This window comes from Solea solea, chromosome 2 (genome assembly GCF_958295425.1).
Source record: "Solea solea chromosome 2, fSolSol10.1, whole genome shotgun sequence".
Lineage (NCBI taxonomy): Eukaryota > Metazoa > Chordata > Actinopteri > Pleuronectiformes > Soleidae > Solea > Solea solea.
This window is the reverse complement of record NC_081135.1, coordinates 8,691,966-8,704,086: the sequence shown is the minus strand read 5'-3', so window position 1 is coordinate 8,704,086 and position 12,121 is coordinate 8,691,966. Positions and strand designations below refer to the sequence as shown.

Below are 12,121 nucleotides of genomic sequence, written 5' to 3'. Positions count from 1 at the left end.
TTAATATTTTTTGTGTGAAGTGTGAAGCTTGTGTACAGAATCCACGTGCCGTTGCCATGCTTCCATGTGATGGTCCCAGCTATGGCAGCACATACACAAACACATACACATTCACACACAGGATTCGCTCTTTTTTTGGATGCATCTCCATTTTCCCCATGCTCATCAATAATTAAATGAGCCTTAGTTGTATAAGAGCTGCCAGCAGCAGCAGACCAGTCTGTCTACAGTATGTACTTTTAGTCAAAACATCACAGCTGGATACATTTACACTTCTACGAGACACGTGCATCTGTGTAAGACATGAAAAGACATCAAAAACACAAACTTGGCATCAGTTTGAGTGACATGACGTGATGGAGCTGATGGTGTTATGATTCAAATGTTTTATGGTCTTTACATGAAATTTACAAAGCAAACCGAAGTATATATTCTTTAACTTTTCTATTTATATTGCTTTCATTTGTATGGACAGTCATCGAAACCTGTAAACCTTCTGGTGTGAAATAATAAAACAAGCAGTGGTGAGCATCATACAATTGCTTTTCCCGCAACAGGCACAAGCAAAGCTTTACAACATCATCAGACGAAGCATCAATCTTTAGTCGATGGTTATACACGGTCCTGGAAATCGGCATCCACTTGACCTTGACTGCTGCACAGTGAAACTCAAAACCAGCCATGACCTGCAGAAAGACTGCAGTGGACAACAAACACACCTAGTAGCACATGTGCGCATACAAAGTCAGCATCCACACACACTGCTTGAATTCCTTAACCACAACCAGTTGATGCCTAGCCCCAAACAACCTAATCACAATCCATATCTTCCCTTTAACTTTAAAAGTGTAAACCAGAATAGGTTCTTAAGAGGTAACAAAAACAAGCATGCATGCAAAATACACTCAGCACAATTAGAAAACACACGCTACACTGCAAAATTGTAATTCAATGGCTTGTGGGTGCAACTTCATCTGCTTATCACAGCCACACACAGTTTTGAACAGCAGTCTTATTGAGGACACTCCTTGACATGATGCATTCATGAGCCCCTGACCTAACCATAATCATCAAAACTAAATTTCTGACCTCAAATCTGACTCCAACCCTAAAACCAAGTCTTAACCCTCAAAAAGCCCTTCACAGTTGTGAATTGGAAACGTTTAGTTTTGTAGTCCTACTATATACAAGTGCACACACCCATCTTTCCTAAGTGATGTGTTGACAGCTATGTTTACACTTGACACACAAATGGGTCATTAACTAAGGGACTTTATTGTACACAATTATAAACCACATTTTGCACATTTACTTACAGACAGACACACACACACACACAGGTTTGGACACTACACTGACTTCCATTCATTCGAGCAGCCTTAAGAAAGTGTTCTTCCTAACCCTTAACCATAACTAGTGAACGCCTGACCTTAACCTAAACACAATTAACACCACTCTTAACCCTGAAGCTAACCAGTTCCTCAGAAGTAGAAATTCAGTCTCATTATCGGGACCAGGTTTTGGTCTCCGTGAGGACTACTGGTCCTGACAAGGTCAGCGTTGATATGCCAGAAAGTGTCTTTAGGAGGGAACACACACACACACACAGTCATACTTTCGAGTCACGTCCTCTAAAGCATCTTTTCTCATGTTTCCACACGTGTCGCGTTTGTCAAATCACTGAACACTGAACTCGCTTCCGTTTCCAAACTTAAAGGCTTTGGCAGTTGGCCTTCTTCGGACGATTAAACCGTTATACGTGCGACGTTTGAACTGAAATGGACTGTAAATTACTTTTACTTACCTATTCCGGTACGAGCTACGACACCAAATCCGTTTGACTCACATACACAACACTGTTATTCTGCAATACGTCCCCAAGCCGCTGCTCTGTTTGTGACTCATATCCCCAGAAGAAGCAGCCGATAGTCACGCCCCCTAAGCGGAGCACGCTCACCGATTGCGTCATCACGCTGGTGATGACGTTGACGTTCTCAAAACAAATCTAGCGTTCTCATATTTCTATAACTTTATCTGGAATAACAAAACACATTACCTAAACAAAATATGTCCTGGTCCAAAACTTTAATGATGGTGCTTTAAAAGCCCTAGATTTTGATTATATAAATGTTACTGAGAACTGAAATGGCTTAAATCATATCTGTAACACCCAGTTTATGGCATGTTTATTCCAGACAAGGTATTTAATACTATTGGAGGTTTACATTTGCTTCTGAAATGCAATTATGACATAAAGAAGCTATCCAGCAGGTCTTGCTTTATATAGGCGAATGATACACAAACATAATTTTACTTCTCACCTTCTCTCTGGACCAACAGATACATCCTTCACTTCATTAAAACAAATCCCTGTAATTCAAAGAGTGGATGGATAGAAATATATGGTAATTTTAGACTGCGACTGATTAACATATGATCATTTATGGGTTACATTTTATTTGCTCTGTCACCTTTATCCTTTATTACCCAAAGCTAAAGAAATTCATTTTAAACTGATTAATGGCATTTATCCTTCCGGTGAATTCCTTAGATTACGATTCAATTATGAAAGTATGTTATGTCATGTATGTTCTTTCTGTAATTCATGAACAGAAACCACAGAGCATTATGATCTTCACCCAAAGATTCTGGAACCCTGTTGAAAGAATCGCTGAAACCAATCAATGTATCTGATCAATTTAATTCACACGTAGTGTTTTGTTTAGTTTAAGTTTTTAATGTGCCTTGTTGTTTGTACATTCAAATGAAATATATATATATATATTAATATTTTTGGTCAGTTGCACAGCAAAAACCCATCTTGTGCAATCTATTTATACTTATTACTAAGCATATCTTTTTTTGTATGTGGACAGATTTATAGGTCCATCTTTTCTTGTTTATTATGTTATCTTTTTTTCATTAAACAAGCAGTATACACATTTATTTTGAAAATGTATGTCCCCTTTTTGAATGTCCTTTTTGCCTGCTCATCTTTTTTTCATGCCTTTAAATTTTCTTATTATTGCATTCTGTAACTCTTTACTGTAAAATCTTTTGTTGAAATGTGTTTTGCTAATTAAAATGTTATATCGCTATTGGGTATGCATTCATATATTCTTATATTTATGTAGACTTTGATTATATGAGTATGAATGTGTGTTTAATAATGGGAAAAAATAATTGAAGAAATTAGAAACAGCTACAATGATCACTGTTTTCTTCGTTGGCTGTAAAGGTATGCACATTTGAGCTAAAATCAGCTAATCTATTTTACCCTATTTATATTAAAATTTGATTTTTTAGTTAATAAAAGTTACTTTATTTACTTAGTGTCTTATGAATGAGTTCATTTTTTTGACCCACATAGTAGAATGGTGTGACAATGGTAAACTGTTAAACTGGTTCTCCCACTAGGCTGCAGTTTCTACACCTACTACCAAAGTGAATACCTCAGTATGTGATGTCATGATGGGTTAACATGGAAGGAAAAATGGAGTAACTTTACTGATGCACACTTTGTATTTGTCTTTTTTTTTTGGTCATACATTACTCAAATATGTATTGGAAACAATATTCTTCCTTTTGAGGATGATACTTTCATGAAAAATAGTCACTGATTGATTCATTCATGTATTATTTAACTACTGGGAGTAATAATTATAATATTGATGATGAAGTGTGATACTTGAACACATATTTCCTTCTTAAATTTGGCTTATTTGGCCAGTCATGGACAAGGCCAAGACCAAGACTTACCTTATATTGCCATCATGTGGCAATTGTGTGGTATTGCAGGTTTCAAAGCAGCTATGGAACCAACTAAAATGCACCTCTAACCTTGTCGTCACAGCCTCAAACATGTGTCTGTGTGTTTTATGTTTAATTTACAGACTGATTTGATGTGGATGAGAGCAGCATGTGGGTTTTTAGCTAAAAGCAACATGGGAGCAAACCTGGCTTGGTTGTTTTCTTTTTGTCATTTCGGGGACTCCACCCTGTAGGCAAGGCACATTTGAAAAGCAGGTTCAGCAGCACTGGAAACCAGAAGTGTGTTGCAACTCAGATCAAATCCTGAAAGGACACCTTGGAAGGAGGTCTATGTTTCTTTTACTTTGTTAAAACACAGTTTCCTCAGGGTTTTTTTCCTTCTTTTTTTTGCAAATTAAAACATTGATGTGGACATGGACTGGAGTGAAGGAGTTAAGAGTTTTCTGGGCTAAGTGTCAGTTCTTATTTTGATATGATGTAGTTTTTTTTGTTTAATTGAAGGTGCACATTAGACACCTTTAAATGTTTTTGCAACTTATATTTTGAATGTGTCATCGTTCATATTGGGAATACTTGCCGATTGTGCTGACTAGTGGAAATGAGGACCATGGCTCGATCTCAAAATAGCATTCAAAGAGGAGCTTTTTTCTTGTTTCTCCTCTTGCTCTGCTCTTTTCGAGGAGAATGTGAGCTTCAGGAATCAAAACCTTCAGAGCCGAACAGCCTTCCCACTGTCAAACCTTTCCACAATGAAATCAATGAACCTCAGGCCTTCCCTGACACGGAGAGGACTAACCTCCCTGTGTTTACGATGGACTACCCTCGGATTCAGGTTCCCTTTGAGTTTACTTTGTGGGTACTGCTGGCCTCCTTTGCCAAAATCGGTATGTTTGGATTAGTGCAGAACAGCATTAATTGCATTTTTATATCACAGCTGCCTTCATTTCAGGGCCTGAAGTTGACACATGAGCATGTCCTTTCTTTTCATTGTTTTAGGGTTCCACATTTACCACAAAATCACCATATGGATCCCAGAGTCCTGCCTCCTGATTGCCATCGGGCTCATCGTGGGTGCTATCATGCATTCAGTCTCAGAGGAGCCCCCTGCTGTACTCAGCTCCAACGTCTTCTTCCTCTACATGCTCCCACCCATCGTCCTTGACAATGGCTACTTCATGCCCACAAGGCCATTTTTTGAGAACGTTGGCACGGTACTGTGGTACGCTGTGGTGGGAACGCTGTGGAACAGTATTGGCATTGGGCTTTCACTGTTCGCCATCTGCCAGTTTGAGGTGTTTGGAATTCAAGATATCAACCTGCAGGTCGGTTCAGGTTGCAGAGGTTTCCCTGTGATTTTCAGGCCGATTGTAGGTTAAAATCATGACAGAAAAGGATAGTAGTGTATTCTGATTCAAAAGGTTAAAGGGCACATGTGATATGATATTTTGACCCATACATGGATTTAAATCAAAGCAATAGCAAACTCGTAACCGATCATATAAACTCCTGGTTTGAAGCCTCGAGCTTCGTGACTTGTCCGGCACCATGTTGACATTTTGCAAATGAAAGTTTATAGACGTCGCCTGCAACCAGGCTCCTATTGGATGAAACCATCTGTCAATCACACTGGCGTCCGCTCAACGGGCACATAATTGACATCATCTTCCACAGAGCTGCAACTAGTGACCGAGACCCTGAACTCCTCAGGAAAATAATGACGTTATAAATCAAGTTAGTAGTAGAAACTCATTTCCCCATAGACGTCCATTCAAACTGAGTTCTTCTTGCAAACCAGCAAACCTTAAACACTTAAGCAGAATGCAGAACGTCCATGTAAGAAACTTGACAGACTCCCTTTGACATTTAGTAAAACACAGTTCAGTGCAACCTAAATGTTAAATCATCCATTAACCCAGATTTTTTTGCATTTATATATTTAGTGTAACTTTACTTTGCAGGAGAACTTGCTGTTTGCCTCTATCATCTCAGCTGTGGACCCAGTGGCTGCTCTGAATGTGTTTGAGGATATTGGAATAAATGAGCAGATATACATCGTCATATTCGGAGAGGGACTCTTCAACGATGCCGTCACTGTGGTGAGTGCAGCGATCCTGTGTTTTCTTTTGTGTGTGTGTGTACCTTATTGTCATTTCTTTGAAATGTAATATATTGCAGCTACCATTTTGTGCCCAATTTAAAAATCAGAACAATTAGAAGTGAAATAGATATTGCTTAGTCCTGTCTGTGATGTATTCATGGATGCATGCATGCTTAAAAACTGAAGAAACAATGGGAATATAATGCAAGTTCTGGACTTAAATGTTAAGTTTTATTTAAATTAAATTTATGAATTTGAAACCATAAAATTAACAGTAATACTAATATTAGTAAGAAGTTTAAGTCTTCTTAAAATGTATCAATCATGCATGGATACATATATGTCTGAATTAGGACTCCTACAACTCACAAGTTCTTCCTTCAAACATTTAAACAGCTTTTGCAGATGATCATGTTACATGAATTATTATTTATTACCTTTACTTTTGGCTGTCTTTGCTGCTGTAAGACCATACATTTGCCCTATTGTGGGACTAATAAGGGACTATTTGTATCTTTGTAGCAAAAGACTCAGTGGATTGAGTGGATTGCTAAAGCACAGATGGCAACAATAAATATCTAAAATAACACATTTCTCAGCCTTATATAAGCAAAAAGTTGCTATGGTGCTATGCAGGGGAGAAAAATGCCTGAGAGTGCAGGGTGACACAGATTTGATTTGCGCCCATGCAGTTTCCACCTCAGGCTCGTCTGACCAGTTCTGCTTGGTTCAACAGAAATGTCAGTCATAATGAGTCTCCCTTGCTTTCGTTGAGTTTCACTCAAGAGTTTCCCTGAACACTTGCTGGCATTGTTTATCATCTACACTGTTGACATGTGTGCATAAAGCATCTTTAACATGAGCCAAAAATCATCTGATGGTTTCAGCTGTAGTTGAAATTTAGTGTATGTTTCTTAGTTTCACTTTGCTTGGCATTAACTTAAATCTCCATTTTACTGTCTGTGTTGTGTCTTTAGTGGTAAACATAACTCCAGGGTAACAAGATTTCTAACAGTGGAATGTGTTTTGGTATGGTGTCTCCTTTCCCTCAGGTTCTTTACAGCATGTTTGCCTTTTTGGCAGACCTGCCTGCCGTTGAATCCGTTGACGTGTTCCTGGGAGTTGCCAGATTCTTCGTGGTGGGTGTCGGTGGTGTGATCTTTGGCCTCCTGTTCGGATTTGTGGCTGCGTTCACCACACGTTTTACCCACAATGTCCGCCAGGTCGAGCCCCTCTTTGTCTTCATGTACAGCTACCTGGCGTACCTGGTGGCTGAGCTGTTTGCCATCTCCAGTGTGATGGCGTAAGTGTTCATGGAGCAGGAAACACACCTGTATTTTCTTGTCTGCTGTGGACAAAACAACACAAAAACAACTATTAATGTTAATTATTAAAATGATTATTGAACCTATGGCCAGTAAGTCTGGGATATCTAGCAATAGGTCACACCCTCTTCCAACTACCCTTGAGTTGAAGCTCCACCTCCTGTAGTCATGGAGAGGATTTTAACAAATATTATAGAAACAAAAATAACAGACCCCATCTCAAAGAGTAAAAACCTGTTTCCAATATAAACCAACCATTGCATTGCACCACTGCCAACAAGTGCAGAACATTCAGCATTAAGGATTTTTTTGCTATACTTGAATATTCATGCCTTATGTAACACTTAATTCCACGGGAATAGCTGCTCACATTGTGCCTCAGTCATTCCTTTCCTTTTAGGCACGGCTATTTCCCAAAGAACAACAACGGCCTCTAAACTGTAGTATATAACGTGGCCAGCATCTGCGTTCCAAGATTAACCTTTTACCTTGCAGCCTTTTTGTTGGTCTCTTTCCTGAACAACTTGTACAAACTTGCTCTTCCACGTTGCTTCCCACCCACTGAGTGTGGTGTGAGTTCAAACTATGTGTGAGATGCAACGCTGTTAGCTCAGCGGGGCTGTGTGCACACGATGTCACTGTATTACTTGAGACAATTTTTTTGAGCTGATCAAAGTCACCAAAAATATGGTCCAAGAACACATTTCTTCCTGAATAACAGAACTAGAAAGATAATCTAAAGCTTGTTTTTTGCTGAAGCCTTAATCACACATTGTGTGTGTGTGTGTGTGTGTGTGTGTGTGTTGTCTCACCTCCCTGCAGCATCATCACATGTGCCATTACCATGAAGTACTATGTCGAGGAGAACGTATCGCAGAGATCCTGCACCACCATCCGCCATGTTGTGAAGATGCTGGCCACTGTCTCAGAAACCCTCATTTTCTTCTTCCTGGGTGTGGTTACTATAACGACTGATCATGAGTGGAACTGGGCCTACATCCTGTTTACGCTGCTCTTTACCTTCATCTGGAGAGGGCTCGGTGAGAACTTCAGGCGGGCTAGACATATGGAAACAAAGCTCTCTCTCCTAAAATGTTTTCTGACTCATCTCTTCTTCCTGCAGGCATTTTGGTGCTGACCCAGATCGTCAACCCATTCCGCACCATCCAGTTCTCTTTCAAGGACCAGTTTGGACTCGCCTACGGTGGCCTGCGAGGGGCAATCTGCTTCGCCCTGGCCTTCACCTTGCCAGATGACATCAACAGAAGGAACTTGTTTGTCACAGCCTCGATCGCCGTTATTATATTTACCGTTTTCCTACAGGTAGGCCATTAGTGCAGACGATCAATATTCACCCTGTGCGCCCAATTATTATAAATAAAAGCAAACCAAAGTGGTTCTGTCTCTTGCTCAAGGCATACTGAGACATGCTTGAAAGAAATTGTATCAGCTGAGGCTCCAGACCACAGGTTTGCCAACTTTTATGACTCCACAGACTGGACCGCAGTTTTCATAGTTCTGCTACAGAGCTTATACAAATCATAATTGTGAAAATATACAGTATTAGGCATTGTTGACCATAGTTCCACCACTGTATAAAGCACTCCACTATCAGGCCTGTTTTCTGGAGACAATGTGGTCATTATGTGGTTGTACTTTGTGGGTGAAGGCCTCCGACTGATTGTGTTTTTTCTATTCTTTCTAGGGCATCAGCATCCGTCCAATAGTGGAGTATTTAAACATCAGGAGGACCAACAAAGACCTGCTCAATATCAATGTGGAGATTCACACCAGGGTCAGTATCAGTCATCACAGTCACATTTCCTCCTCTTCTCTGATTTTAATATCCACACTCTTCTGTCCAGACAATGGAGCATGTTGTTTCTGGTATTGAGGACCTGTGTGGACAGTGGAGTCACTATTACTGGAAAGACAAGTAGGGAGCTTTTCATGTGTGGTCATGTATTTCTAATCAGATTTTATGAAATTCATTGTTGTTGTTTTTTTTTTCTTATCTTATCTTATCTTATTTCCTCATATGTATCTCTGACAGTCTTTATTTGTTTGTGAATGTGTGTCAGGTTTAAGAAGTTCAACGATCGCGTTTTGAGGCGTATCCTGCTCCGAGATAACAGGGCTGAGTCCAGCATCGTGTCGCTGTATAAGAAACTGGAGCTGCAGAATGCCATTGATATACTGGACACACCTGTGGGGGACCTCAGTGCAGCGCCATCTATCATCTCTCTGCAGTAAGTTCAACACATTGATTAGTTTTGACCTTTTTAATTAGCCTTGGTTGTTAACTGGAAAATAAAACTGTAAGTCTGTTTTGTAACCAGACGTAAAAACTCGTAAAATAACTCCTCAAAAACAACAGCAGCAAACTTTTTCCTTCATATAGTGTAGACATGTATGTGTTGGTACATAAATAATCCCAATAATTTCTGCATAAATTACTCAGAAAAAATATCTGCTTACGAGTAGCCAGGACGAGTGCATCAGCTAAATCAACAAAACCTTTACACTTAATCTAATTTGCTGATGATGCTCTTTTCAATCCAATGGAAAACTCTTAATGTCAGTAATGGATTGAAAAGCATTACATTTCATTAGCATCTGTCATCTAATGTTTGTTTCCTTCGCCACCAATTATCAGCGATGAGATGAAGGAGGCGTCTCGGCCGAAGAAGAAGTTCCTGGCTGCTGATGTGGGGAAAATGCACGACATCTTGTCGAAGAACATGTACAAGATTCGACAGAAGGTACTGGTCCAACAATATATGAGATATGTGATATATAAGGCTATGTTCAATGTTAAAACCTGTTCCTCTTTCTCTAAATGCCTCAGACGTTGGCATACACCAACAAGTACAATCTGCCTAACGAGAGCCAAAACAGGGAGATTTTGATCCGCCGCCATGCCAGTATCAGACGTAGCCTACGACCTGAAAGTTTCCGCGAGATGGTGGGTTTACATTCTGTTGTTTGTCTGACATACACACACACACACACCTGCCTGACCTTGATTTGTCCTCCTCTTCCAGCCTTCACAAAACATCAACCGGTCTCTGAGGTACTATTCCCTCCAACCTGGTTCAGATCTGGAGTCTGCCTTTCCCCTTAGAAGACGAAGTCATGGTGAGGCAGTGAGAAATTTGATTTAAAGCAGTGACACTGATGGATAATCATGCATGATTTGAAAATAATATATGTTTGAAAGTATAACTATCCTCTAAAACTGGTGTTACTTAAGGTGGCAGTGAGGTGGATCGTATCTCAGCTCGTTTCCAGGCCTCAGGAGTGTCGCCTCGCTCCTCTTCACGCTCCCTCCTTCATATGAGGAGGTTGAACACTATCAAGGAGAGTCGAGGTACAGGACAGCAGCCAGCAGCTTCTGTCCAGCCACGAGCTCCATCACCTGAAGCTCACATTTCAGACGAAAGGGATCCCGGAGGTTCCAGCGTCAGGGGCAGGACAGCACCTGCTCCTGCACCCAGGAGACGCAGTTCAAATCGCACGGAAGGAGACGAAGGCACAGTTGACCCTCAGCATCCAGGAGCAGGGGTGGGATCAGTGCGTCCTCCACAGCTGCCATCACCTCGTGGCTGGGTACCTGAGAACCAGGATCCAGGAGAGACTGAAACAGGAAATCCTTTACTTAGACAACCATCGCAAAATGGATCTCGAGGCTCAGGGAGATCATGACAATCGGAAAAGGATGGAGGAAAAACAGGAAAAAACAGTCACACATGGAACACACTGACGTCAAATGAGCGATGAACAAACTTCAAAGCATAGGCATGGGCATGCAGTATGATGTTTACAAGTTGAAAGGTAGTGTTTTAAACACGGTGGCGTGATTTTTAAATGTGACTTTTTCGAATAGTGTCAATTTCACATCCACATTATCCTCATTGTCTTCTTTTGAAGTGGCACAGTTTTCTCTTCTCCATAGCCAATAACATAGTAGAATCAATAAGAGATTATTTTAACAGCCAATTAAGCCCACATCACCAGGGAGGACTCCAAATATGCATACTATGAAAGCATGATTATGTTTATTAAAGATAGATATCCAAAGGGCTGCACTAATTTTCCACTTCTGATTTAAACAAAAAAAAAAGTGTATTTTTATGGCTATTTTTGGTCATTTTTATTCACCACCAATATGCGGTCCAATTAAACAGATGGCAGCGACACTGCAGCTAATGTGTCGACTAAAATTAGCAGTAAATGGAGCTTAGAGTGTGAAATTTAGAGACTCTCACGTTTCCTGTAAAAGAGGCGATGCAGTAAAGATTTAACTCTGGAAAATATCACATTGAACTATCATAAAGCACTGAAAGTATGTCAAGGTATGGATTCCTCTGTGACAATGTGGCTGTAGGGGGTGAAAAGGATGGATGTAACAGTGTTATCTGTTAGCATGTGCAGCTACTTAGTGGTGTACTGCCAATAGATGAAGAATAAAACCCAAACACCCACTGCTTCTTTCAAATGTGTTGCATTTGGCCTGGAACTATGGAACAGGCTCCCTTGGTTCTTTCCCTCTTGAATATAGATCATTTTATTTAACCTGATGCTCATGCACACTGGGTAACATTACACTGTTGTAATGTACCATTTAACCAATGCATTTGAAACCATGCATTGGACCCGCAGGTGCCATTAAACTCAGGAGAGAGGAGAACAAGCAATAAACAATCTGCCTTCTTCACTTTAATGTCCTCTTTTATTGTACTTCATCCGACTCTGTGACGGCCTTCCACATACAGTATCATCTTTCAAAGTTTACATCTTTATATGTACCAGAGACAGAGAGCACAACCTGTATACAATATCTGTTTTTACAGTACACTATATTGTCTTATTTAAAGGTACTCCAATAATGCTTTATTCCACTGAAATTCAGCAAGGAGAAGATAAA

General features: G+C 40.2%; 2 protein-coding genes across 13 annotated transcripts in view; one reads left to right on the top strand and one right to left on the bottom strand.

Annotated features, from left to right (window-relative positions):
* The window catches only part of LOC131455377 (inositol polyphosphate-4-phosphatase type I A-like), a 33,435-nt gene extending 31,497 nt beyond the window's left edge, over positions 1-1,938 (bottom strand). For 11 of the 12 annotated variants that reach the window (XM_058622968.1, XM_058622966.1, XM_058622970.1 and 8 more), the window contains exon 1: positions 1,805-1,929. The gene's annotated coding sequence lies outside the window, so the exon portion shown is untranslated. Of the gene's footprint in view, positions 1-1,804 lie in introns of all 12 variants that reach the window. The other variant, XM_058622959.1, reaches the window with a different exon arrangement.
* Positions 1,939-4,062: 2,124 nt separating this feature from the next.
* Positions 4,063-11,911, top strand: LOC131455378 (sodium/hydrogen exchanger 2-like). Its single transcript, XM_058622974.1, has 13 exons — positions 4,063-4,655; positions 4,768-5,093; positions 5,730-5,867; positions 6,922-7,172; positions 8,017-8,234; positions 8,318-8,517; positions 8,900-8,989; positions 9,060-9,130; positions 9,276-9,443; positions 9,851-9,956; positions 10,043-10,159; positions 10,239-10,332; positions 10,448-11,911. The coding sequence occupies exons 1-13, from the start codon at positions 4,370-4,372 to the stop codon at positions 10,897-10,899; spliced, it is 2,517 nt and encodes an 838-aa protein (XP_058478957.1). The 5' UTR covers positions 4,063-4,369; the 3' UTR covers positions 10,900-11,911.
* The last annotated feature ends 210 nt before the right edge of the window (positions 11,912-12,121 follow it).

Bases quoted from the DNA above. Each gene is read 5' to 3' on its own strand.
- LOC131455378 (XM_058622974.1), top strand. From the start codon at position 4,370: ATGAGGACCATGGCTCGATCTCAAAATAGCATTCAAAGAGGAGCTTTT. The intron at 5,094-5,729 runs GTCGGTTCAGGT...TTTACTTTGCAG, and splicing joins TTCAAGATATCAACCTGCAG to GAGAACTTGCTGTTTGCCTC. The intron at 10,160-10,238 runs GTGGGTTTACAT...CTCCTCTTCCAG, and splicing joins CTGAAAGTTTCCGCGAGATG to CCTTCACAAAACATCAACCG.